Below are 22,444 nucleotides of genomic sequence, written 5' to 3' on the forward strand. Positions count from 1 at the left end.
TGAAGTACACGCCTAAATACCTAGTATATACCTGCCCTTACATAAAGCCTACACCTCATTCCCGCCACCGCCGGCCAGGAACGGGTGCTCCGCCAAATTCAGCCAGAAATCCGACTCAAAGTCCTGGAGCGTGTGGCCATCCCAGGGGTTCCAGCCGGCGTCCTGCGCTGCATCCTCCATCTCTGCAATGGCCGCCGCCGACGTGGGCGACCTGGCCGCGACCGCAGCTGCCGCCGCCGTCGCAACACCACCACTACCACCGCCACTGGCCTCCTCTATCTGCGGCGGGGCGACGCGGTCCTGGAAAAGCCGACGCAGCAGACAGCCGATGGTCTTGGAGGCGTCGAGGAGGAGCTTGTAATTGGGGTCGTCAGTCTCGATAAGCACGCCCTTCTCCATCTCCGCGACGAGGACGCTCAGGCTCTGAAAGACCCTGGATGTGTCAACATTAGGGTGCGGTTGCGGCTGCAACTTGGACGTCGATGCCGACGACTGGTGTAGCAGCCAAAGGCTGATAACCCCGGCGGCTGACAGCCCGTAGTACGCCACCTTCCACACCAGCGACGTGTTGGAGTTGACCAGGCTGTCCTTCTGCATCAGCGCCTCCACGATGAGCCCCAGTATCTCGGCCGCGGTCGACACCAGCTCCGCGTCTCTCTCGGGTCGCGACCGCGCCACCACCATCCGCAGCAGGAAAAGGATGTGCAGCTGGTTCAGCCGCGCGTTAAGGATGAAGTCACGAACAACTGGCGCCTGGTGGCACTGCTTAAGCGAGGTTTCGAGGCGGAAGTGCGGAGGCAGCGCCTGCCATTGCGCGGTGGCCTTGTCGTAGATTTCCCTGTGTCGGTTATTAGCAACGGTACGCCACGGTCGCACGAACGTGTGGCAATATGCGTACTTGACCTTGGGGTGGTTCTCATGCACGCCCTCAGCGCTGAAGAGCTCCATAATGTCTTCCTTCAGGATGCCGCATAGCGCGCCCCAGCGAATGTCGGCGACATAGTCAAACGGCATGTCCTGCGGCCAGGTGGTCCGCCACGGCTCGACGATGCGCCCGTCGCTGCGAGGGAGGATCAGCTTGCAGTACTTGAGATGTATGCGCGGCGGCCGTCCCAGGAAGATGGAGACGTTCTTGTCGGCAAAATATGTGAGGGAAAAGGTAAGTCGCCGGAGTTCGAGTAAAAAGGGTGGCAAGCTATTATAGTCATTATTCGTCTGCTGGTGTAGACCGAGCGCATATATAGAACTGATGACATCCCCCAGTCTCTTCCAAGAATGGTAGCCTGCAAATTGTAAGTAGCTGCAACAAACGTCAGAAAGGGCCAACATACTCTGGTCGCCATCGACGAAAGAATGCAGGATCCAATTCTCATACTGCAGAACAAGCTGCAAGTCATTCAGACAGTCCAGCGACAGCGCAATGTCGAGACTGAGATCCGACAGGTTCATACCCAGCCGCTGCAAGTCTCGATACTCCCGCGCCGACTCAAACTTGGACAGTTCGATGGCGGCCCGCGACGCCGCTGTGAAGAAGAAGCCTAGCGTCTCCCACCGGCACCGCTGGTGGCCAAACTGCTCCTGGAAGTCGTGCAGCGTCGTGCCCGACGCTGTGTCGATTGGCCGGCTGGTGTTATGGAAGAGACTCCGTGACACCTCCACGCTCGCGACAGCCCGGCGGCCCTGTTCGGGGAACAGCTGCCGCATCGTGGAGATGCAGTGTTCCAGGAAAGGGCCGGCCAGGGGCAGGCTGGAGCCACGCGCTGTCCACGCTTGGATCAGTCCGCAGCACGACTCGATAGAGACGGTGGCCTCGATCTGCTTAATCAAACCTGCGCCACGCGTCACGTTGGCTTCGCGCACAGGGTTGTCCGAGCCGACACCGCCGGTGCCGGCGCCTCCCTCACCACCCTCGCCCAACACGGGGTCACGCATGTCCGGCAGATTCCCGAACAGGGTGGTGGAGCTAAAGGTCCCAAGATAGCCGGGGTTCGGGTATCGATGCGACTTGGGCGCGACGGCGTCGCTGCCGCTCAGCACGGATGGTCTCCCATTGGCGGCGGTGAAGCTTTGCTGTCTGCTCGGCGTGTGGCTGTAGTCGTGTTAGCACTGCTGTCTGCTCCCGTTCAGGCTGCGAGCCGCGTAGCTCATGCTCCGAGACAAAGTAAGGGACTGCGTCGCAATGGGTCCCGTCGATACCCATACCTCATAAGCCCGGGTGTCGCCGGAGTAGTGCTCTTCTCCGGGGCTCGTTTCGTCTTCTTGAAGGGCGAGGCGCGGTAGACGCACTCTCCCTGCCGCGATTGGTTCTGGCACCGGATGCACACCGGCCGTGCGTGATCGCATGCCACCTTGGCGGCCCTGCACGGATCGCAGGCTGCGAATTTCTTACGGGCAGGCGGCATTGTGACGCTTTTACGGTCAATTATCAACGGACTGCGATTTGATGTTTGTCCAGAAATTGGCCGTGGTCGGAGTAGTCGGTGGAGCTCGCTCCTGCCTCCGACAGATAGATGACTCAGCCATGCAAAGTGCTTGTACTTGTAGAATCACTGAACAAAGGAATTACAGGCGATTTTATTTCCATAATTTCTATCTTCATTCTTATTATGTCTAGCTACTTCATCATCGTACATTATGCGGATAAGGTATCAAGTTGGGATGTGGAAAATGCTTAAGCATCCACTACTTCCTTCTCAACGAGGATGCCATTACCAGCCTTTTGAATTTCCATGTAGTCAAAAAGAGGACCCTTGGGGGCATCATCGCGGTCTAGGAAAATTTCAACCATGCGCAAGCCCTGGCCGTCTTTGAGTTTCTCATCGTTGAACACTTTTTCAAGCTCTCCATACGTTCTCGCAGTCGCCGTGTAGGCATCGGCGGCGCCAAAAAGCGCCGGGGCCTTGAGGTAGTTCCACGGCGAAATTCCATTGTACGTCTCATCCTTGCCATGAATGCACCGCTCGACGGTATAGCCGTCATTGTTGACAAGTACAACAATAACGTTGAGGTTGTGTCGAATGATAGTTGCAAGCTCCTGTGTTGTCATCTGGAAGCTGCCGTCACCAATAAAGAGAATGGTTCGCGACTCCTTTACATCAGAGTGAAATTTCGATGCCTTAATGAGCTCCTCAGTGGCCATGGCGGCGCCCTGGGCGGCAGGCAGCATGTAGCCGATGGAGAGCCATGTTACGTGCGTAAAGTACCGAGCGTATTTGGGCAGCGGGACGATGCGGGAGCCATAGCTCGAGGTACCAGTTTCGCCCATGAGAATGTCGCCAGGACGCAGAAAATTGCCAACAATGTTCCACAGGCGATCTTGAGCAAGGGGGGCGTCGGCCGGGACCTCAGAGAACGGCAGAATGGAGTCTCTTGGAAGGTCAGGGTAGGTGGTGTAGACGCCTTTGGCCTTGGCTGCGTCCACTCCCTGAACAATCTTGGGAACGAGATACTTTGCGGGTGTGTCGCGAATCAGCTCGCCCTCGAATACAGTCTCATTGTGGCTGAAGGAAATGGTGGTGGCGGGGTTGGGAAGAGCAGCATTGCCGTATGAGTTGGTGGTGCTGAAATGGGGGCCGAAGCAGAGAATCAAGTCGGCCTCTTTGAAGAACGTTTCCGCAGCCGCCTCACCGAACTTCGCTTTGTAGATGCCGTGGAAGTTAGGTTCCGTCTCATCCAAGAGGCCCTTGGCGAAGCCCGTGACATAAGTTGGCCAGCCGGTGGCCTTTGAGAACTCCTGGACGTCCTGAACGATGCCGATTCCTCGGCTCTCACCATCCAACAGAATGACGGGCTGCTTGGCTGAGTGTATCTTGTCCAATACTCTGCTGATCAGACGATCTTGGTTCCTGGTGGGCTCGGGTTGAATCAGCTGCAGAGGCTGAGCCAATCGCTCTTCCGAGACCTGCGCGGACACCATGTCGACCGGCACCTCAATGTAGACGGGACGGCTGTGGTGCAGACACTGTCTCAGAACTTCATCGATCTGCTCGGCACTAGTTCTAGGGTCCCAAAGACGAGCCTGGGCAACTGTGAAGAGCGCCTGAGCCTGCGCGAACCGTGAAAAATCGCCATCCTTCATGGTGTGATGGACAAGGATGCGGCCATCTTGCATGGGTCGACTGGGAACACCGACGACATGAACCACTGGCGCTCTCTCGGAAAAGGCTCCTGCAATGGCGTTGATGGCGGACAACTCGCCGACACCAAAAGTTGTGACAATGGCGCCAATGCCCTTGATTCTGGAGTATCCGTCTGCCGCATATCCCGCGTTGAGCTCATTGGCGCTTCCCACCCATCGCAGGCCAGCTGGCTCAACGTAGTCGAGGAGGGTAAGGTTGAAGTCCCCAGGGACGCCATGGACGGAGTCGACGCCCAGCTGCTGGAGACGCTTGAACAAGTAGGTGGCGAGCTTCATGGTTCCAGGCATATTGGCTGCGAAGTTGAGATATGGTTCTTGAGAAAGACTGAATGTTTGAGAGAACGTATTGAATATATACGAATAACGAGCGACTACTCCGCACTGTTGGACGGCCGGCCTCGGCGTAAAGCAGACACTACTGTAGGTTGTACACGGTGGGGATGTGGTCAGGCACGATGGCGGGGTGCGGCGCGCTGGCGCCACTGCACAGCGCCTGTCAAACCGCTGCATTCACTGTAAGCACAGTAAGTGCATCGCAAGGCGCGCCTTGACAACTGACTCTGCCGATAGTGGCCGCTAACTAACTGCTACGCCGATTACTCCGAGTAAGGCAACTACGCCGATTCCCGACCCAGCTTATAAGTATCACAGCAAATGCGGAGTTGTCTACCAATTCATAGAACCAACTTGTCAGTTCAAACGTACAACTTTATCATCAAAAGTCTCGATTTGCGTCATGGCGTCACTCGCTGAACAAATCGCCCAGTTTGAGACACTGCGTGCGCAGGCAGAGCCTCTACCCACCGACAGCGCAGCCTACACCACCTCGGCCTTCTTCAAGTCAAAGCATGCCGGCCAAGGCAAGTCAAAGGCAAAACAATGGGATCATCGCCTCAGCGTAGACAGTCGCTCGCAAGGATCATCTCCTCTCAAGACGGCCAACCGCGGCAAGAACATGGACATGATCACACTCGGCACCGCGCGTCCGTCGCCACAGTTTTACCCATATGAATCTATCACTGTCAACGTGGTCGACGATGCTTCGGCTAAGGAAAATAAGCCTACAACCGCTATCACCTGCTCAAAGGGCGAGAACGCCTACAACTTGGCGGCTGCGCTCAACTACGGCTTCCCCGCCGGATCGCCCCAGTCGGTGCGCTTCATCACGGAGCACGTTGAGATGGTGCACAACCCGCCGTATGAGGACTGGAAGACGAGTCTGACATGTGGAACTACTTCTGGCCTCGAAATGGTGTTTCGAATCTTTTGTAACCCAGGCGACAACATCCTGGTCGAAAAGTACTCGTACACGGGCACTATTGTCTGCGCCCGCGCGCAAAGAATCAACACGGTGCCCATTGGTATGGACGAGTTCGGTTTGTCTGCCAAGGAACTGGATCAAACATTGGAAAACTGGGATTCCACCAAGTCCCACAAACCATACGTCCTGTACACGATCCCTACCGGCCAGAACCCAACCAGTGTTTCGCAGAGTGTTGAGCGTCGCAAGGAGATCTACAAGGTTGCCGAAAAGCACGATCTCATCATTGTGGAAGATGATCCCTACTTTTTCTTGCAGATGGGCAGGCCGTCAAAACTGGAGACTGGTAGCAAGGAGGCTCTCCAAGAATACGTGGAGAAGCTGCCACCATCGTACCTGTCGCTAGACGTGTCCGGCCGCGTGGTTCGTCTAGATTCCACCTCCAAGATTCTGTCGCCCGGTCTTCGTCTTGGCTGGTTGACAGCCTGTACTCAGATTGTCGACTTGTTTGAGGCCTATTCGGAAGTGAGCGTCATGTCTCCTAGCGGGCCCTCCCAAGTCATGATGTACAAGCTGCTGGACCAGACCTGGGGCCACACTGGCTTTGTTCGGTGGCTGGCGCATCTGTCCGACGTCTACACCAACCGCCTCAACATGATGCTTGAGGCATGTGAGAAGCACCTACCCAAAGACATCTGCTCGTGGAGGGTGCCTGATTCGGGCATGTTTGTTTGGATTAGCGTGGATGTGACCAAGCACCCGAAGTCTTCTGGAGAGACCACCAAAGAGTTTCAAATGGCAGTCGAGGGAGCACTGTACGAAAAGTCGAGGGACAACGGTGTGTTGATCAGCAGAGGCAGCTGGTTTCTTGCGGACCCGAAGCAAGTCAGCGAGGCAGCTCTGCGTGTCACTTTTGCAGCTGCTACGGAGCCGGAGCTGGCGCCTGGCATTGAGCGCCTAGGAAAAGCCGTGCGGGAAGAGTTTGAGCTTGCGTAAATACCAAAGTTTTTCACGAAGTGTATGATCTATTTAGAAGAATGACGTATCAAATCCTGCTCCGTCAAGTTGATGCCCCAATTAAAGCTGCATATTTGCCATGATGACATCCGAGAGCTGATTAAACATTCTTTGTCTAGTTCCAACAAAACTCTTGTAGTCATCTTCAGATATACCGAGCGGAATGCCAACCGAGGTATGCTCCTCCGATCTCTCCAGCTGGGGGTAGACTTGGTCGACAAAGTCAGCGAGCGGCATGCCAAAGGAGCGGCCGCGCTCGCCCATGTAGTCGTGGAGCTCGGCTATCACTAGTTAGTATCTCGTTATACATTTGATGAAGCAGCAGCTAGCTTACTTTGCACAGCCGGGGCGTTGATCTCAATAAAGCGGCAGCTCTTGCCCTGGTTCTGGCGGCGGAGGCAGTCCACGAAGGCGTGTAGCGCGGCCTTGGAGCACGAGTACGCCGGCATGGCCACCGACGGCACAATGGAGAGGTGCGTGCCGGTGACAATGAGCGCGGTGGGCTCTTGCTTCTCGAGCAGCACGGCGCTGAACTTGAGGGCCAGGTTAACGACCGAGGTGAAGTTTGTGTTGATCTCACGGTGAAACGCGCCGAGGTCAACGTTGCCAGGCTGTGAGAGGCGAATCATGCTCTGTACTCCTGAGTTGAGAAAGACACAGTCGAGGCCCGGGTGTTCCTTGACAACACTGTCGATGATGGTCAGCACGAAATGATTCGAGACGGCTTATCAGTAGAGATACGCACCGTTGGACAAAGGCGTCGAGGCCGTTTATATCGGTGACGTCGTACTTGATGGCGGCGGACCTCTCGGCGCCGTGCTTCTGGACGAAGTTGTCGAGTCGGTCCTGGCGACGCCCGACGGCGATGACTTTAGCGCCCTCTTGAACAAGTCTGTCGGCGAGGCCAGCTCCGATGCCGGAAGTGGCGCCGACGAGGAGTACAGTTTTGTAAGGGAAGCCCATATTGAGTGAATGGTATTGATGAGTTGATATGAGTTTATATGAAGTGAATAGAATGAGTCTTTATGGCGAGGTGTTGGATCTCCAGACGGTGGAAGCAGGCTCTTTATACTTCAACTTGTGCATCTCGGATGTCAACAGGCACCGTATCCATATCTAAGAACGGATATGGAATTAGTATTAAATCCGGTTTTGAAATGCAGTTATCTGGTGATACGCGATAATTTCACGACAAAGGCCCGGCCGGGCAGCATCAGCGAACGGCTGCGTGGAGCTCCGGATCGCTAACTCATTCGGGCGATTCAGCGGCCAAGAGCCCTGTAACTTGCCGGAGTCCCCTGCAATTACCGGCCCCACCTCCGGAACGCTAGCCCATATAGGACTAGTAGCCAAATGACGAGTATCCACCGGCCGGTTTGGCCTCGGACATCAACGAGGGTTCGGCACAGTTTAACTCCGTACCAAAACGTTTCGTCGTCGGCCGTCGCCATCACCATGCATCAAAATACCTGGAATCCTCAACTCCCGTCGCCGATGCGAACTAGTGGATCCAATGGTTAACAGAGGCCGACCTTCCAGCGACTGCCTGCCGTGTAGGAAGCGCAAGCTGCGCGTACGAGCTCCCCCATCACCTTGGCTCAACGGGTTGATTGACAAGCGTTTTTAGTGCGATCTCCGTCTTGATGGCTGTGGGCAATGTGCCCGCGCGGGTATCACCTGCCTTGGCTACCGCACGCAGGAGGAACTTCGCTTCCGCGACCAGACGCAGTCCGTCAAGCACAAAGCCGAGCAGCGACGCCGTGCGCAAACGGCTACCTACCAGGAGCTCAAGGTGGAGAGCGATGCCCTTCTCCTCCAAGCTGTCCACCCTGGCTGGGACGTACTCGCCAAGCAAGATTTCTTTACCAACTTCGTCTTTGGCCTCGCCCGGAGTTATGATGCTCTTGGCATGCTGATCCAGGCGCCGAACCTGCCCGACCACCTTGTCGCGAGCGTCGACGCCGCAAGCCTCGCCTTTTTCGCGCTTCGCCAATTCTCACCGCCAAGGGATATGATGAAGCTCGCGACCGAGCGCTACATCGCGGCGCTACACCTCGTCAACGCCGCGCTCGCAGACCCGGTCGCCTCGCTGGCTGACGTCACGCTGCAGTCGGTCCTCCTGCTTGACCTCTACGAGAAGCTCGTCAGCCGCAGGCGCGCCTCGCCCGAGTCTCGTATGAGGCACATGAACGGCGCCGTCTCGCTGATTCGGGCGCGGGGGAAAGGCAACCTGCAAACTTATGTCGGTCGCCGGCTGACGCAGCGGCTGTACACGACACTTGTCATAAGCTGCGCCGTTTCGGGGATGCGGATACCGGATGAGATGGAGCGCCTGAGGGTTGATCTGGGCCTATATTTTAAGGTTGAGGACGATCCAAAGTGGGCTCTGACCACATTGAACGAACAAATCATCAACTTTACCTCGGATGTGCAATCGGGCAAGATATCATGTCAGGATCAAATACTCACGCAAGCCTCGGAGTTTCACCGATTGATTGGAAAAATGGAAGATGAATTGCCATCATGCTGGACTCCCTTGCGGATCTTTGTCGGCAACAATACTCTGGGCCGGCGACTGACGCGGGCAGGCTCGTACGACGTCTACGATAGCCTGTACTTTACCCAGGTCCGCAACGTAATCCGTACGGCTCGGCTCAACTTGCTCCTGATGATTGAGCGGTACGCAGCTGCCAAAGAACCGGATCTCGCCATGTCTACACGGCGTTCCATCGAGACAGACGCACAAGCGATATGCGACAGCCTCGCCCAGTACTTGGTGTCGCGCGACGAAAAAGGCGCCCTCGCGTGGGACCTGATTTCTCCCATGCAGCAGCTCGGCACCTATACCGTTCTCTTCCCGCTCTATCTGGCCACGCAAGCGTCCCGCGATATGCGTCTCCACGGGTGGGCGCAGGACGTGCTTGGTCTGGTGGCGGATGTCGGCGGCCTTGCCATGGCCCAGAGGACGACGGAAGCGTTGAAGCAAAACGCAGAGTTGTCCAGCTGGGATGTTTACACCATGCTGGGAAGTTATGCCATCGCCGCATGAAGTTGTCGCATGACCAACTATTGGTGGCGCTAGCCCCGCTGAGTCACAGCCTTGTCGTTGATATTCTCCTCCGACATTCATACTTGACCCTTGAATGCGAGAGAAGGTTAAATTGAACCGCGATGAACTATACTGTGGAGCAGATCACGCCCGACGAGGCCGGCGTGGAATTCTTCTTGGCCAGTTACAAGCCGTTTCGACTGCAAGCGTTGCAAACAGATCCTCAGTGTGCGTGTTGGCAACTTCAAACCAGCATAGACCCATCATCTAACAAGAGCTTCAGTCTTTGGATCCACGTACGAAACAGAAGTCGCCAAGGAGGACGAGTTTTGGCGACGGCGCGTGTCCCGCCCCGAGGCCACGACCTTTGTTGCCGTCCAGGCCGCCCCAGATCGGCGGATCCTCTCCTCGTTGACGCTCATCCGCGGGACGCAGCCGTCTCCGGTGCTGGCCATGGCCGCCGGGCTGGTCCCCGAGGAGCGCGACAAGGACTCCCGTACGCTACTGCACTGGGCCGTCAACGGCGTGTACACGGCGCGGGATGCGCGGCGGCGCGGTATCGCGCGCGCCGTGTTCGCACGGGCGCTGGCGTTTTCGTTTGAGACGGCCGCCGCTGAGGGCAAGTCGTGCCTGGTGTCGATACTCGTGAGGGAGGAGAACGAAGTGGCCATTGGAATGTACCGGCGCATGGGCTTCGTCGACGTGGGCTACGCCGAGGTGGACGGCAACACGGTGCTGTACATGTTTAAAGGTCGAGAGGAACCAAACTTGGACAGTGCGTAGACCAGTGGTTGCAATAACTGAGCCTCAGCATCCATCTCACTGAATATCTATATAATTAGATTTCATTCGTTTTCGCAGAAAATGACATATTTTAAGCATTCATTCACTCATCAGTACAAGCCCAAGTTGCGATATCGCCAATTGGTGGATCGGTGACGACTTAGCGCCGTTTTCCGGAGAGTTCAACGTCGATGAGCTCACCGTCGGCAACTTCACTTTTCATTCTCAGCCTGCCAAATTTTCATACCATCCTCAAACCGAGCAATTCACCGATACCTCAACCCTTGTGGCGCCAATCAACTGAGACATCGTGGCTACTACCCTGAATCCGAGCCCAGCCTCGTGAAAACTTTTAGCCCGAGCTCCGTCGCCGGCGTGAATTTGCAGCCAACATCACACATCATCCCGTCATGAGCTACGGATCGGTCAAGACAGCGCCGGACACTGCCGCCGAGCCGGCTACCAGCCCAGCTGCCCAGGCCGATGGCACCAGCCACGAATCGCCTACTCGCTCGCCCGACGCAGCAGCCTCTCCCGCCGACGACCAGCCCGCCACCTTCTGGGTCCGCACCAAGCACTTCTACCACAACAACATTGGTCTCTTCTTCGTCTTTCTCGCTCAAATATTTGCCTCAATCGTACGCCCACCTTGAATCCTTCCAACTCACACCCTCCAACACCGTCTACCCGTCCAACGAACCCCTCATCGCACTCGCTAACCCTCCCGCCTAGATGGCAATGACCACCCGCCTCCTCGAGACCGGCTTCGAGACCAAGTTCCACGCGCTGCAGGTCATCTTCGTCCGCATGGCCATGACCGCCACCATCGGCTCCGCGTACATGTGGTTACGGCGCGTGCCGGACTTCCCGCTCGGCCCGCCGGGCGTCCGGGGCCTTTTGGTGCTGCGCGGCGCGGCGGGCACCATCGGCCTCTTCGGGCTGTACTGTGAGTTAACGCGCCTTGCCACCATTTCCGTGTCGTATTATCCCCCTCGCTGACGATACTTCAGACTCGCTGTCCTTCTTGGACATTGCCGACTCGACCGTCATCACCTTCCTCGTCCCGACGCTGACCAGCTTCGTCTGCTGGGTTGCCTTACGAGTGCGAACCCTCCTCCTCCTCCCAAATCTCTCCACTAACACCTCTTAGGAACCATTCACCGTCGTCGAAGGCGTCGCCGGGCTTATCGCCCTCACCGGAGTGCTCTTCATCGCCCGTCCCAGCTTCCTCTTCCCGCACCACCCCGACCCCCCCTCCTCCAACTCTACCCTCCACGCGCTCGACGGCATCTTCAAGCCCGTGCCCGCCACGCCCGCCGAGCGCTCCTTCGCCGTCGCCCTCGCCGTCGGGGGCACCTTCGCCGCCGCCACCGCCTACGCCACCATCCGCGTCATCGGCACGCGCGTGCACTCGCTCGTCAGCGTCAACTACTTCGCCGTCACCGCCACCGTCCTCTCCGCCGCTGTGCTGCTCCTCCACCCGACCGTCGGCTTCCAGGCGCCGCAGACGCTGCCACAGTGGCTGCTCCTCCTCTCCATCGGCCTCTCCGGCTTCCTGCTGCAGGTCCTGCTCACCGAGGGCCTGCAGCGCGAGCGCGCCGGCCGTGCCACCAACATGATCTACACCCAGCTCGTGTCCGCCCTGGTCATCGAGCGTGTCGTCTGGGGCACCACGCCCCCGCCGGAGAGCTTCGTCGGCAGCGCGCTGATTATCGGCGCCGCCGTCTGGGTCGGTCTGCAGAAGAAGACGCCAGGTGCGGAGAAGCCGGCCCGCGTCCCGGACGAAGAGACGAGTCTCCTGCGAGCCGAGGAGGATTAATGTACGAGTTAGGACTAGATATGACGACGGCGGCATGTTAGGATTGGAAGGTTGCTAAATTTGCTTATTCATTACATTGGGTTACACGAGATGAAGCAGAGTACTATATCATCATATTGCTAGAAATGCATAAACTTTTAGGTGGTTCAAGAGATCGGCGCCACTCTGGGCTTCAACACGGGGCTGGCAGGCCGGCTCGTCATGAACTATTAAGTCTTGTTAGTCGACAAAATTCCAAGATTGTGATTGGAAGTAGACATACGTTGCTGGCGGCGCTCAACAAGGCCAGGAGAGAACTCTGCACCACGTCCTCGTGGATGCCGACACCCCACACGGTCTGCTTCATGCCGGTGGGCTTGCACTCAATGTACGAGGCGGCCTTCACGCTGCGACCCTCACCAATGGCGTGCTCCTTGTAGTCATTGACGTCAAAGTCGATGCCGACGTCCTTGAGCGCGGCGGCCATGCTGGAGATTGGACCGTTACCCCTGCCGCGCAGCCTGTACTCCTTGCCGTCGAGGACGATGACGCCCTCAAAGATACGCATCGCGCTCTTGGTGTCCGGCGTCTTGCCGTCCACCGGCGCGACGGTGCCTTCGGTGCGATCCGGCGTGATGCTGTAGTCGACGAGGGTGAGGCGCGGGTTGTCGTTGAGAAAGTACGTCGATTCGAAGAGGTCCGTAATCTCATTGGCCAGCAGCTCGCGGCCCAGCTCCTCAGCACGGCGCTGGACGACGTTGGAGAAGGCAACCTGGAAGCTGCGAGGCAGGTCGAGCTGCAGCTTGGTGTGGACGATGAAGGCACTGCCGCCCTTGCCTGACTGCGAGTTGATGCGGATGATGGCCTCGTAGTTGCGGCCAATGTCCTGCGGGTCGAGCGGCAGGTAGGGCATGGCGTCCCAGGGGTCGTCGCTCGCGAGGCCGCGCGCCTGCCGGCTCTGGAAGCCCTTCTTGATGGCGTCCTGGTGGCTGCCGGAGAAGGCGGCGCAGACGAGGCTGCCGCCGTACGGCGCGCGCTGGTGCACGGGGATCTTGGTGCACGACTCGACCATGTCGATGACGGGGTTGAGCTGGGAAAAGTCAATCTTGGGGCTGACACCCTGCGTGTACAGATTCAGCGCTAGGGTGACGAGGTCGACGTTGCCGGTGCGCTCGCCGTTACCGAAGAGGCAGCCCTCGACGCGGTCCGCGCCGGCCATCTGGCCGAGCTCGGCGGCAGCGACACTGCATCCGCGGTCGTTGTGCGGGTGCAGAGAGACGCATACGCTGTCGCGGTCGCCAATGTGCGTGCAAAAGTACTCGATGAGGTCGGCGTAGACGTTGGGCGTCGCGAGCTCGACCGTGGCAGGCAGGTTGAAAATGATCTTGTCGTTGGTGGAGTTAGGGCCCCAAGCGGCCTTGACGGCCTGGCACACGCGCACCGCATAGTCTGGGCTGGTATCGGAGAAGCACTCGGGCGAGAACTCAAACTGCCAGTTGGTGCCGGCGGTGGTCGGGTCGTCCTTGGTTAAGGAGCGCACGAGGGTCGCGCACTCGACGGCCAGCGCCAGGGTCTGCTCCTCGGTGTAGCCGAACACTACCTGCCGGAAGCACGCACTGGTGGCCAGGTAGATGTGGATGATGGCGTTCTTGGCGCCACGGACCGATTCGACGGTGCGTCGGATGAGGTCTGGCCGGCACGGCGACAGCACCTGCAGGTAAACGTCGTCGGGCACGGCACCGGGGGTCTCAATCAGGCGTCGGGTAAAGTCAAAGTCGATCTGCGACGCCGAGGGGAAGGAGACTTCGATCTCCTTGTAGCCGAGGTCGCACAGCATCTTGAAGTAAGCCCATTTCTCGTCGCCGTTCTGAGAGTGTTAGTTGGGTAGCAATGCAAGGGAGGGCGACAGCGCACCATGGGATCGGGCAGACTTTGGTTGCCATCACGGAGGCAGGACCTATTCGTGTAAGTGAGGATCCAAAGGTCAAGTCGGATTTATAGTATCGACGCTGGGGTACGTACGACAGCCAGCGAGGGGCTTTGTCAATCGTCTTGTCTGGCCATTGGCGGTTGGCCAATTTCACGGGCTAACAGGTCAGCAGAGAACAGGCACCGTGGCGTGCGGTATGGCATGCCTTGAACGCCTTGTATTTTTTCGACGGATCCTTGAGCCTGCGAGCAGACAATGAATTAGCAACAAAATCCCAGCTTCAATCGCAAACGCGGGGTCAGGCGGCGTACATTGGCATCGTGGGCGGAGCAATCGAGCAAGTCGGCGGGGCAGAGATGGATCGAGTGGCGAGGGGCAGTGTAGACAATGTTTCGGGCGCGTTTCTCCCACGGGTGCGTATAGCCAATCTGTAGGTTATAGATAAGAAGAAAACGGGACGAGTATATAAAGAAGTAAACAAGAAGCCGTCCGGGCCGATGCGAGACGGAAGAGACGAGAAAACTTTGGGAGTCACCACCAGGTGGGGTTGCAAGGGCGAGGTGAAGCTCTTGGAGGGGCAAATATGTAGGCTCTGATTGGTTCGTGCTCCGAAGACGGCCTACCATTCCCATCTACTAAGTGCTTAGCAGAGGGAAGCAGCGAAGTCAACAAAGGCGCATCGATGTCACTGTCAAAAACGCCCTGTGAGATGACTCGATGGGAATAGTTGATATAATGCCGGATAGATTGTCTCAGGTGAGCGGGTATTTCCAATGCCAGTTCCTGGTGATACACTGAATAATTGACAGTGTGACCAGGAAAGGTGCTCTGTCGAGATTTTCCGAGATGGGATAAATATTATTCCAGTTGACCGCTCGATGTACCACTCTGACTGATTTCAATTATTTTGTTGAAACATTTTGCCCATTCCTTTGTGCTTACTACTCCGTGCAGGTCCGATCCGCCGAACCGCTAACAGCCGCCGCACACGCCGGCCTCCACACGGAGCCCTATATCGGCTATACCGCTTGCTATTGAACTGTTTAGATAAGGAAATTCTATAACAGTGAAATATTCATACTTTGCCTTGCCACGAAAGACAGCCCTTCTTCACTAGCGGCGGCGAAAAGCGGGCTCATGGTAGTATTGCTGCGCAGCCTCAATGCTGGCTGGCCTGCCTGCGTACAGCCGCACGTTCCCAATGATCTCAGTATCATAGCCAGAGCCTAATATTGGGCTTCCTTTCATCTGGATCTGATGCAGCTCCTGCTTCTTTCGGACACGCGGAGGTTGGCCTGCGACGGGCAACCACGCAACCACACACTCACAACTTGCCACGCAAGCTTCCAGGATCTTCCTATGTAGCACGGACGATAAATCGTTCGTTATAGATATACCAATCATGTGCGCGGATGCCGCGGGCTCACGATATGCATAAAATAGGTTTGCCGGAGAGGAGGCGCAGGTTTCACTAGCCATAGCCAAGATCGACTCGGCGAGGATCGTTGGAGACTCGGAAAGGAATATGATTGGGTGCGTAACGACGGGGTCAGTGCTCGAGATAACACTGCTTGGCTATTCCATGGTATTTCTATAGTTTGGATATTGCGTGTTGCAATACCATGCCTGTGTTATCGCCTTGTTGGAGTTGTCCTACACAATCGGAAACCCGAAGTCACTACAATTGAATACATCATATTCGCACGCAAACCAGCCATCTCTGTTATTTATGAGTGTCTTGTGGAAACATACAACCTTTCACGTTGCATGAAACGGCACTTGGCCTACCGTGCCGAGATTCATGCAAGCTCCGGACGACTCCACCCCCACGTCACTCGGGCCAGGAACACACGCCACTATCGACGATGCTTCAACTGCCGTCATCTGGTTTAATATCCCTTGCGGGGTGAATTTTACAAACCTGCGCAATAATATCCAGGCTGTGCACGTGCTGCGCCTTTCTCGATGGGCTTGACATCGCCATCGGCAATCGGACGATGCCAGCCCCCAGCGCCCGCGGAGGCCGGAGGCCCGACGAAGCGACACTTATAAACTGACTGGATTCCAAGATGTCATTAGACGCGATATCAAGCCACAGTTCGAAGCCCCAGTAACGCTATACTCAATCAAAATGCACGCATCATTGAAGTTTCTTACCTTTCTCTCTCTTTCATCTACAGTGCTTGCCTCTCGCACCTGCAAGGCGACCAACTCCTCCATACCCACCATTCTACATAATGGTAACGTCTTCATCGCGGCCGACGGCGATGCACCTGACCGATTTGCCAGCGCCGTCGTTCTCGATGCTTCAACCGGCAAGATCACGCATGTCGGCGACGAGACCGACGACGCCGTGATTAAGGCCAAGGCCGCGCCCGGCGCCGTCCTCCACGACGTCCAGGGCCGCGTCGTGCTGCCCGGCTTCGTCGACGGCCACACGCACCTGGCCCAGACCGGCGCCGGCCTGGAGAAGCTCAACATCCGAGCGAGCAAGAACCTGGGGGAGATCCAGGCGGCGATCCGCGCCTGGGCGGCGCAGCACCCGGACCTGCCGCGCATCCTGTGCCGGGGCTGGTTCCACCCGTCGACCGACGGCAACGAGCTCGCCACGCAGCTGGACGGCCTCGACGCGGACGGCAAGAACCGCCCCGTGTACATCGATGCCGAAGACATGCACTCGGCGTGGCTCAACACGGCCGCGCTGGACGAGCTCGGCGTCGCGGACAGGGCAGACCCTCCCGGTGGCCGCATCCGGCGCGGGCCGGACGGCAAGCCTTCGGGAGTCATGGAGCAGACGGCCGCGTCGGATATTGTCTGGTCGTTCCTGGCCAGCAAGCAGACGGCCAAGGAGAAGCAGACGCACCTGCAGTCCGGGCTCGACGCCTACACCACCTCGGGCTACACCGGCGCCATAGACATGGCCATGGGTGAGGAGGACTGGGAGGCCATCCAGGAGTACCGGCAGGCGCACGGCGAGCTCCCCATCTGGCTGGCCGCGCACTGGCTCATCTTTCCCAGGGCCTCGTCCGAGGAGACGCTGAAGCAGGTGGACCGCGCCATCGAGCTGCACAAGCAGTACAACAAGGACACCAGCCCGCGGTGCCGTATCGCCGGGATCAAGATAATCACCGACGGCGTCGTCGACGCCTGTACCGCCGCGATGCAGCAGCCGTACTCGCACAACAACCAGAGCGCCGCGCCCATATGGACGCGCGAGGCGCTCGAGCCGGTACTCCGCCGCGCCGACGCCGCTGGCCTGCAGATCGCCATGCACGCCATCGGCGACGCGGCCATCAAGCTGGCCATCAACGGGCTCGAGGCCGTCGGCAACCCCGCGGCGCGGCACCGCATCGAGCACCTGGAGACGACCGCGCCCGAGGACGTCCCGCGCCTCGGCGCGCTCGGCATCACCGCGTCCGTCCAGGCCGTGCACCTCGACCCGGCGGGCGTTACCGCATGGGAGAAGCTGCTGGGCAAGGAGCGCAACGGGCACGTCTTTCCCTATGCAGCGTTTGCCGAGCACGGTGCCGCGCTAGCGCTGGGCACCGACTCGCCCACCGCGCCGTACAACCCGCTTGCCAACTTGTACGTGGCTACGACCAGGAGGTCGGCCCTGGAGCGCAACAACACCATGCAAACGACGCCGCAGTTTGCGCTGTCGCTCGCGGCGGCCGTCGCGGCGGCGACGCGCGGCTCTGCGCGCAGCTGTTTCGCCGAGGATAAGGCCGGACAGCTGCTCCCGGGTTGGGATGCGGATCTGGTGGTGGTGGACATGGAGTGGAATGCTGAGATGCTGCTGGATGCCAAGGTGGCGGAGACATGGATCCGGGGGAAGAGAGTGTACCCTGGTGCATAATATTTCACGTCGCTGGGCCGATGAGGGTCATGATTGTCAACTGTATTTTGGCGAGGCGTTGAGTAGATGAACGTGTTTGGAAGGCCTCCAGGCAGAATTTGTAGAGAAATAACAGAGATAGTTTCTCATAAGAGCAATTTGTGTATAGTCTTGTACTGCTGGTTGACTGCAAAGGAGCGTGTGCCTGCACATTGCGCACCAATACAGGACACAAATGAGGCAGCAGATGCCTTCTAACTTGGTTTTTGAGACGATGTCGAATCCGTCGACGAATTTGTTACCTCGTACTACATATGTCAGCATGGATATATAAAATAAAATAGTATATTATTTTATCGTCGTGAATAGATTGAACGTAGTTCAGCCCACTTCAGTATGTATAACCATTGGCCGGTGAGGTTGATATCCAGAATAGATTATGCAGTTCAGCCCACTCGAGGTGCCATCAAACTTGCTGCATGGGATATATGAATAATATATTTACATGCAGTTCAACCCTGGGCGCGTACCCATTGGCTGAGCATGATGCATGAGATATGTCAGGTAGGTTATATACCCACTCTGATATTGGACAAAATAAGGCTGGCGAGACTGGGTTCTTCCAGGGCATGACTGGTTCACATGTTGCAACCCCGGTGCCCATCCCCGGAGCCCATGGTCATTCTATGCGATGACGTTGCGCATTGGACGCGATAGCTACTTCATACTTGTAAGCGAGGTTCAGTCTGATGAAGGACCTCAGGTGCATTCGACGATTTATTAGTCGACGGATGTAGATGTATAAGTGGATTCGATACTGGGTGCTTTCGATGCTACTAGCATCCAATCTCTCTGCTGTTGACTCTGGCACGGCGAGGCTCGCAGCATCCAGCGTGGTGATGTTGCAGTGGCAACGGCTCGTCGTGTAGCTCATCTGGGGGCCAACGGTCGGATTTGCCGCGGCGTGGCAAAGATAGGTCAGCTAGCCTCGTATTCAGCATGACAAGAGGCCTGTCGCCGCCAAGAACTCCAGAAGAGCCAGGTGCAGAGCCTCATTAATCTAGGCACAAGTCAGTGGACGGCGCTATTGTGGGCCGCAGCGGCGAAGCAATCCCTCGGCGAAAAATGGAGGCTGAAGATGGCCAGGGTTCTAGAAGGGCTGGAGCCAATAGCGGCGGCGTTGTTAATTCTAGCGCCGCAGTACGGAGTACAGGGCTCCTCTTGGGAAAACTGGCGAGCCCAGTTTTTGCTTTCTCCGGGGAAGATGCAGTGGTGACATCTCCTGGGTCAATGGTGGATCGCGGCATGTCGAATCGACAGTTGATTTGCTGTCGCTTTTGGAAAAGTCTGTGGTAACCTGTCTCGCGCGTGCCTCTCTGCCGTCTTGGGTTCCCGGTGCGCCGGCGACTGACGGCGAAAATCCATGACTGATGGACGTAATTTATCAATAGGTAGCACTGCTAAATAAGTTTAGCGGATAAAAGCTTGTCCTTTGGTTCGATTTGTAGTTCATTCTCTAGGATGACCGTCCTGCCTGAAGGGGCGGGCTATGAGTTGCTTGTACGTCAGCGACCTACTGGATTCGCGCTGGCGCCAATTTGCGATGCCATGGCTCTTATTACATAGGAGGCTTGCCGGCCCAGCATGGTGAGATTGCATCTGACTCCTTTGTCGACCTAGCGTTGTGGCTTATTGTTGAAGAAGTGGTCACATGTCGAAATGTTGGTGGTATCAGATCAAGTCACAGCAACGGACTTGATTCGTTCTGTAGGCCAGAGCAGGGGATAGCAAGCACAAACACGGATGTCGGGCGAAATGGTGGCGGATACCAGTATCCAAGACATGGCAGTTTATGGTGGAGACAGCTCGGTCGGTCGGTCAAGGTGGCCAGTTGGCGAGTAGTTGGTATCAGTGAAAAGAATCCCTGGAGCAGGGGTTCGGGGCATTTGCCATTCAGGAGACAGGCCAAGAGATGCGCATGACAGTCTGCCGTGTTTGGAAACAGAGCGAGAAAAGAGTCGGAGGAGTGGCGAACCGCTCGGCTTTAGGCTTTGCAGATGGGGGCTGCGAGGGATGATAGCTTGGTGTATTTGTTTGCTTGGCGATGCTCTAGGTCAAAGGTTAATGACAGTCTTGTCTAGCAGTTAGAGGCGAGGCTGCTCACGACTGATGCGAGGCACAAGACGTGTTCATCAATCTCGACGAGAAACGGTTGGACGTGCAGGATCAAGGGTTGCTGGGCTCGTTGCTAGGATCTTGAAATGCCGCACAGGCGGGCCTGAACGTCCCGTTCGTTGGCGACGGCGTGGAGGGGCAATGAGAGACCAAAGAGGCAAAGAGAGAAGACGGCTGCGATGAAGTGGAGGGTGCCGCGGAGGATGGCGCCGGCGTATTCCGTCCTGGCTGGCATTATGGGTGCATTTTGGCGGCCTATGAATGGTGGGAATTGGGACGGGAGTGACTGTGATTGGCTGTAGATCAAGGTTTACAGATTTGCTGGAAATACCTCAAGAGCACTAAATTTACAGAAGGCAAGTCGAGAGCGGGATGGCACCGTGAGCATGACAGAGAGATTCGCATCACACTGATAGTTAGTTAAAACGAGAAGAAAGGGGCGCGCACGAGCTGCTGTAATCAATAGCAGAAATGACAAGGCTTGTCATTTCCTTCTTTTTTTTTCTTTTTTGCCCGCCCTTTGAACAATGCAAGCCACACGACTCGTGCTAGCCCCCCGGCGTCGGCCGACCTGTCCGACCAGTGCGAAGCCACTCGGAGCGGCTACTGAGAGCGGAACGTACATACATACATAACCTACCGAATCAGGTAAGGAAAAGGTACTTTCCTCGGAATCTCCTACTGGTATGATGATGCCAGCTGTCAATCTACAAGCTGTCTTCATCACCGTAATCTGTACAATTTACACAATATTCTTCAACAACGCCTCCGCATCAATAACCACATCCTTCACCATCCGCATTACATCAGTGCCTGGCTGCCCGCCGCCTACTGCCCGTCATCTTTTGTTGCATTAACCTGCACGCACGAGACGAGTTCATCGCCCACACCGCCTAGTCCACTAAAAAAGTCTCCAGTCTTTGGCCTCCCACAGCCAGCCATCCACCAACCACCATCACCAGTTTGCCACTTCACCCACCTCACTCGAGCCCGCCCTCTCCTCCGACCAATTGCCGCGCTACGATAGTCAGCTCCGCGCTCCTGGGTTGCCGCCATCTCAAACCGATAACACCTCCATTAATACCGACTGGGGACCCCCCTACTCCCCTCCCGGGCCACCGCAAACCGCCAATTCCATTCCCCGACGATCACTTCCCACCCTGTCAACCACCCCTCCTCTGCCTGCCCCCATCCAACAAAACACCAAGGGGACCCTGGACAGAGACACGCAGCCAAGTTCTTTAATCTCTTTCTCTCCGCATCGTAGCCACGCCCTCTTAACGGCCCTCTTACATCACCAGGCCTTCGAACAGCCTTCCTCAATAATTCATTCGGTCACTGGCAGATCTACAAACTACCTCCATACACAATGGCCGCCCAGCTCATCATGCCCACACTGCCTGGCGAGCAGCAGCAGTCTCGCCACTTTCTCCCCCATCGCCCTGCTCAACACGGCCGCTCCCAGTCCTACAACCTTGCCCGCGCTGGCCCTCGCTTCCACATCAACACTGATGTCGCAAATGCCAACACTGGCCACTACGCCTCGACGCCGCCCTCTCCACGCGGAACGTCGGGCTCTCGCAGCAATATTCACAGCAACAACACCGCTGCACGCCCTCTCTACATGCCCGCCGTCTTGCGCCCCAACTATGAATTCCCGCCTCAGCAACCGCTCTCCCGCTCTCCCGGTAGCTCGTCAGATTCGGGCTCCGACTCAACCTTGCGTCGCACCAACACGGCCAATCTGCTGAGCCTCACCGGCCTCGGTGCTATCGGTCACCGCCTCAGCCGTCGCTCAACCACTGAGAGCTCCAAGAGTCTCGAGGGTGACTGGGATCTGGCAATGTATCCCGACGTCACCTCGCCACCAACGCGCAAGCACTGGAAGGTATGTTTTGGATCCTCGGCCGCCGCAAGACAGGCACATTCCGCCGGCGAAACAGGACAGCGCACTGACATGCGACAGCCCGACACGGAATCGTCCATCTGCGACGACCCCCTGTGCAAGCGCACCTTTACATACTTCACCCGCAGGCATCACTGCCGCAAGTGTGGTAACATCTTTTGCGACTCGCACTCAGCCTCAGTCCTGCCTCTCGACCAGGACGCCAACTTCAACCCTCGCGCCGTGCCATCGCGCACCTGCAATCACTGCTTCGAGCAGGCCAGGGCCCGCCACTCCCGCAACAACAGCCAGTCCTCGGGGTCTGACTCTTCGAGCGGCAAGGGCGGCGCGACAGCGATTGCGGCCAAAAAGGGCAACCCTGAGAATGAGTTCAATCTTCCAAGCAGCAAAGACATTGCTGCCAGTGTCCCGCGTGACTGGAACTGGAGCACATTTTAGACGCTTCGCATGTTTGCTCTACTATACACACTGCTTTACGATACACCACCATATACACGTCTTTTGTCTGGCTGGCTAGCCATCAAGACACCATGATACCCGGTCCAGGCGGAA

The 22,444-nt window shown here is 57.1% G+C and overlaps 10 protein-coding genes across 10 annotated transcripts; 6 read left to right on the forward strand and 4 right to left on the reverse strand.

Annotated features, from left to right (window-relative positions):
• Positions 1-48: 48 nt before the first annotated feature.
• ISF_08615 (Fungal transcriptional regulatory protein) lies at positions 49-2,402 on the reverse strand (the record flags this gene model as incomplete). The annotated part of the gene is made up of 3 exons (XM_018852218.1): positions 49-1,283; positions 1,332-2,089; positions 2,203-2,402. The coding sequence occupies 3 exons, from the start codon at positions 2,400-2,402 to the stop codon at positions 49-51; spliced, it is 2,193 nt and encodes a 730-aa protein (XP_018700544.1).
• Positions 2,403-2,671: 269 nt separating this feature from the next.
• Positions 2,672-4,426, reverse strand: ISF_08616 (Pyruvate decarboxylase/indolepyruvate decarboxylase; the record flags this gene model as incomplete). Its single annotated transcript, XM_018852219.1, has 1 exon — positions 2,672-4,426. The coding sequence occupies one exon, from the start codon at positions 4,424-4,426 to the stop codon at positions 2,672-2,674; it is 1,755 nt and encodes a 584-aa protein (XP_018700545.1).
• A 448-nt stretch (positions 4,427-4,874) lies between these two features.
• Positions 4,875-6,395, forward strand: ISF_08617 (Pyridoxal phosphate-dependent transferase, major domain protein; the record flags this gene model as incomplete). Its single annotated transcript, XM_018852220.1, has 1 exon — positions 4,875-6,395. The coding sequence occupies one exon, from the start codon at positions 4,875-4,877 to the stop codon at positions 6,393-6,395; it is 1,521 nt and encodes a 506-aa protein (XP_018700546.1).
• Positions 6,396-6,476: 81 nt separating this feature from the next.
• On the reverse strand, positions 6,477-7,379 carry ISF_08618 (oxidoreductase, short-chain dehydrogenase/reductase family; the record flags this gene model as incomplete). Its single annotated transcript, XM_018852221.1, has 3 exons — positions 6,477-6,697; positions 6,751-7,103; positions 7,162-7,379. 3 exons carry the CDS (start codon positions 7,377-7,379, stop codon positions 6,477-6,479), a joined length of 792 nt encoding a protein of 263 aa, XP_018700547.1.
• A 550-nt stretch (positions 7,380-7,929) lies between these two features.
• ISF_08619 (C6 transcription factor) lies at positions 7,930-9,465 on the forward strand (the record flags this gene model as incomplete). The annotated part of the gene is made up of 2 exons (XM_018852222.1): positions 7,930-7,989; positions 8,044-9,465. 2 exons carry the CDS (start codon positions 7,930-7,932, stop codon positions 9,463-9,465), a joined length of 1,482 nt encoding a protein of 493 aa, XP_018700548.1.
• A 122-nt stretch (positions 9,466-9,587) lies between these two features.
• Positions 9,588-10,248, forward strand: ISF_08620 (Acyl-CoA N-acyltransferase; the record flags this gene model as incomplete). Its single annotated transcript, XM_018852223.1, has 2 exons — positions 9,588-9,693; positions 9,749-10,248. The coding sequence occupies 2 exons, from the start codon at positions 9,588-9,590 to the stop codon at positions 10,246-10,248; spliced, it is 606 nt and encodes a 201-aa protein (XP_018700549.1).
• A 410-nt stretch (positions 10,249-10,658) lies between these two features.
• Positions 10,659-12,067, forward strand: ISF_08621 (Drug/metabolite transporter; the record flags this gene model as incomplete). The annotated part of the gene is made up of 4 exons (XM_018852224.1): positions 10,659-10,886; positions 10,981-11,194; positions 11,259-11,350; positions 11,399-12,067. The coding sequence occupies 4 exons, from the start codon at positions 10,659-10,661 to the stop codon at positions 12,065-12,067; spliced, it is 1,203 nt and encodes a 400-aa protein (XP_018700550.1).
• Positions 12,068-12,213: 146 nt separating this feature from the next.
• Positions 12,214-14,608, reverse strand: ISF_08622 (2-isopropylmalate synthase; the record flags this gene model as incomplete). Its single annotated transcript, XM_018852225.1, has 5 exons — positions 12,214-12,273; positions 12,330-13,913; positions 13,961-14,003; positions 14,069-14,133; positions 14,288-14,608. 5 exons carry the CDS (start codon positions 14,606-14,608, stop codon positions 12,214-12,216), a joined length of 2,073 nt encoding a protein of 690 aa, XP_018700551.1.
• Positions 14,609-16,107: 1,499 nt separating this feature from the next.
• Positions 16,108-17,832, forward strand: ISF_08623 (amidohydrolase family protein; the record flags this gene model as incomplete). Its single annotated transcript, XM_018852226.1, has 1 exon — positions 16,108-17,832. One exon carries the CDS (start codon positions 16,108-16,110, stop codon positions 17,830-17,832), a length of 1,725 nt encoding a protein of 574 aa, XP_018700552.1.
• A 3,523-nt stretch (positions 17,833-21,355) lies between these two features.
• On the forward strand, positions 21,356-22,330 carry ISF_08624 (Zinc finger, FYVE-type; the record flags this gene model as incomplete). Its single annotated transcript, XM_018852227.1, has 2 exons — positions 21,356-21,874; positions 21,953-22,330. 2 exons carry the CDS (start codon positions 21,356-21,358, stop codon positions 22,328-22,330), a joined length of 897 nt encoding a protein of 298 aa, XP_018700553.1.
• Positions 22,331-22,444: the final 114 nt, after the last annotated feature.

This window comes from Cordyceps fumosorosea, assembly GCF_001636725.1.
Source record: "Cordyceps fumosorosea ARSEF 2679 chromosome Unknown scaffold_33, whole genome shotgun sequence".
Lineage (NCBI taxonomy): Eukaryota > Fungi > Ascomycota > Sordariomycetes > Hypocreales > Cordycipitaceae > Cordyceps > Cordyceps fumosorosea.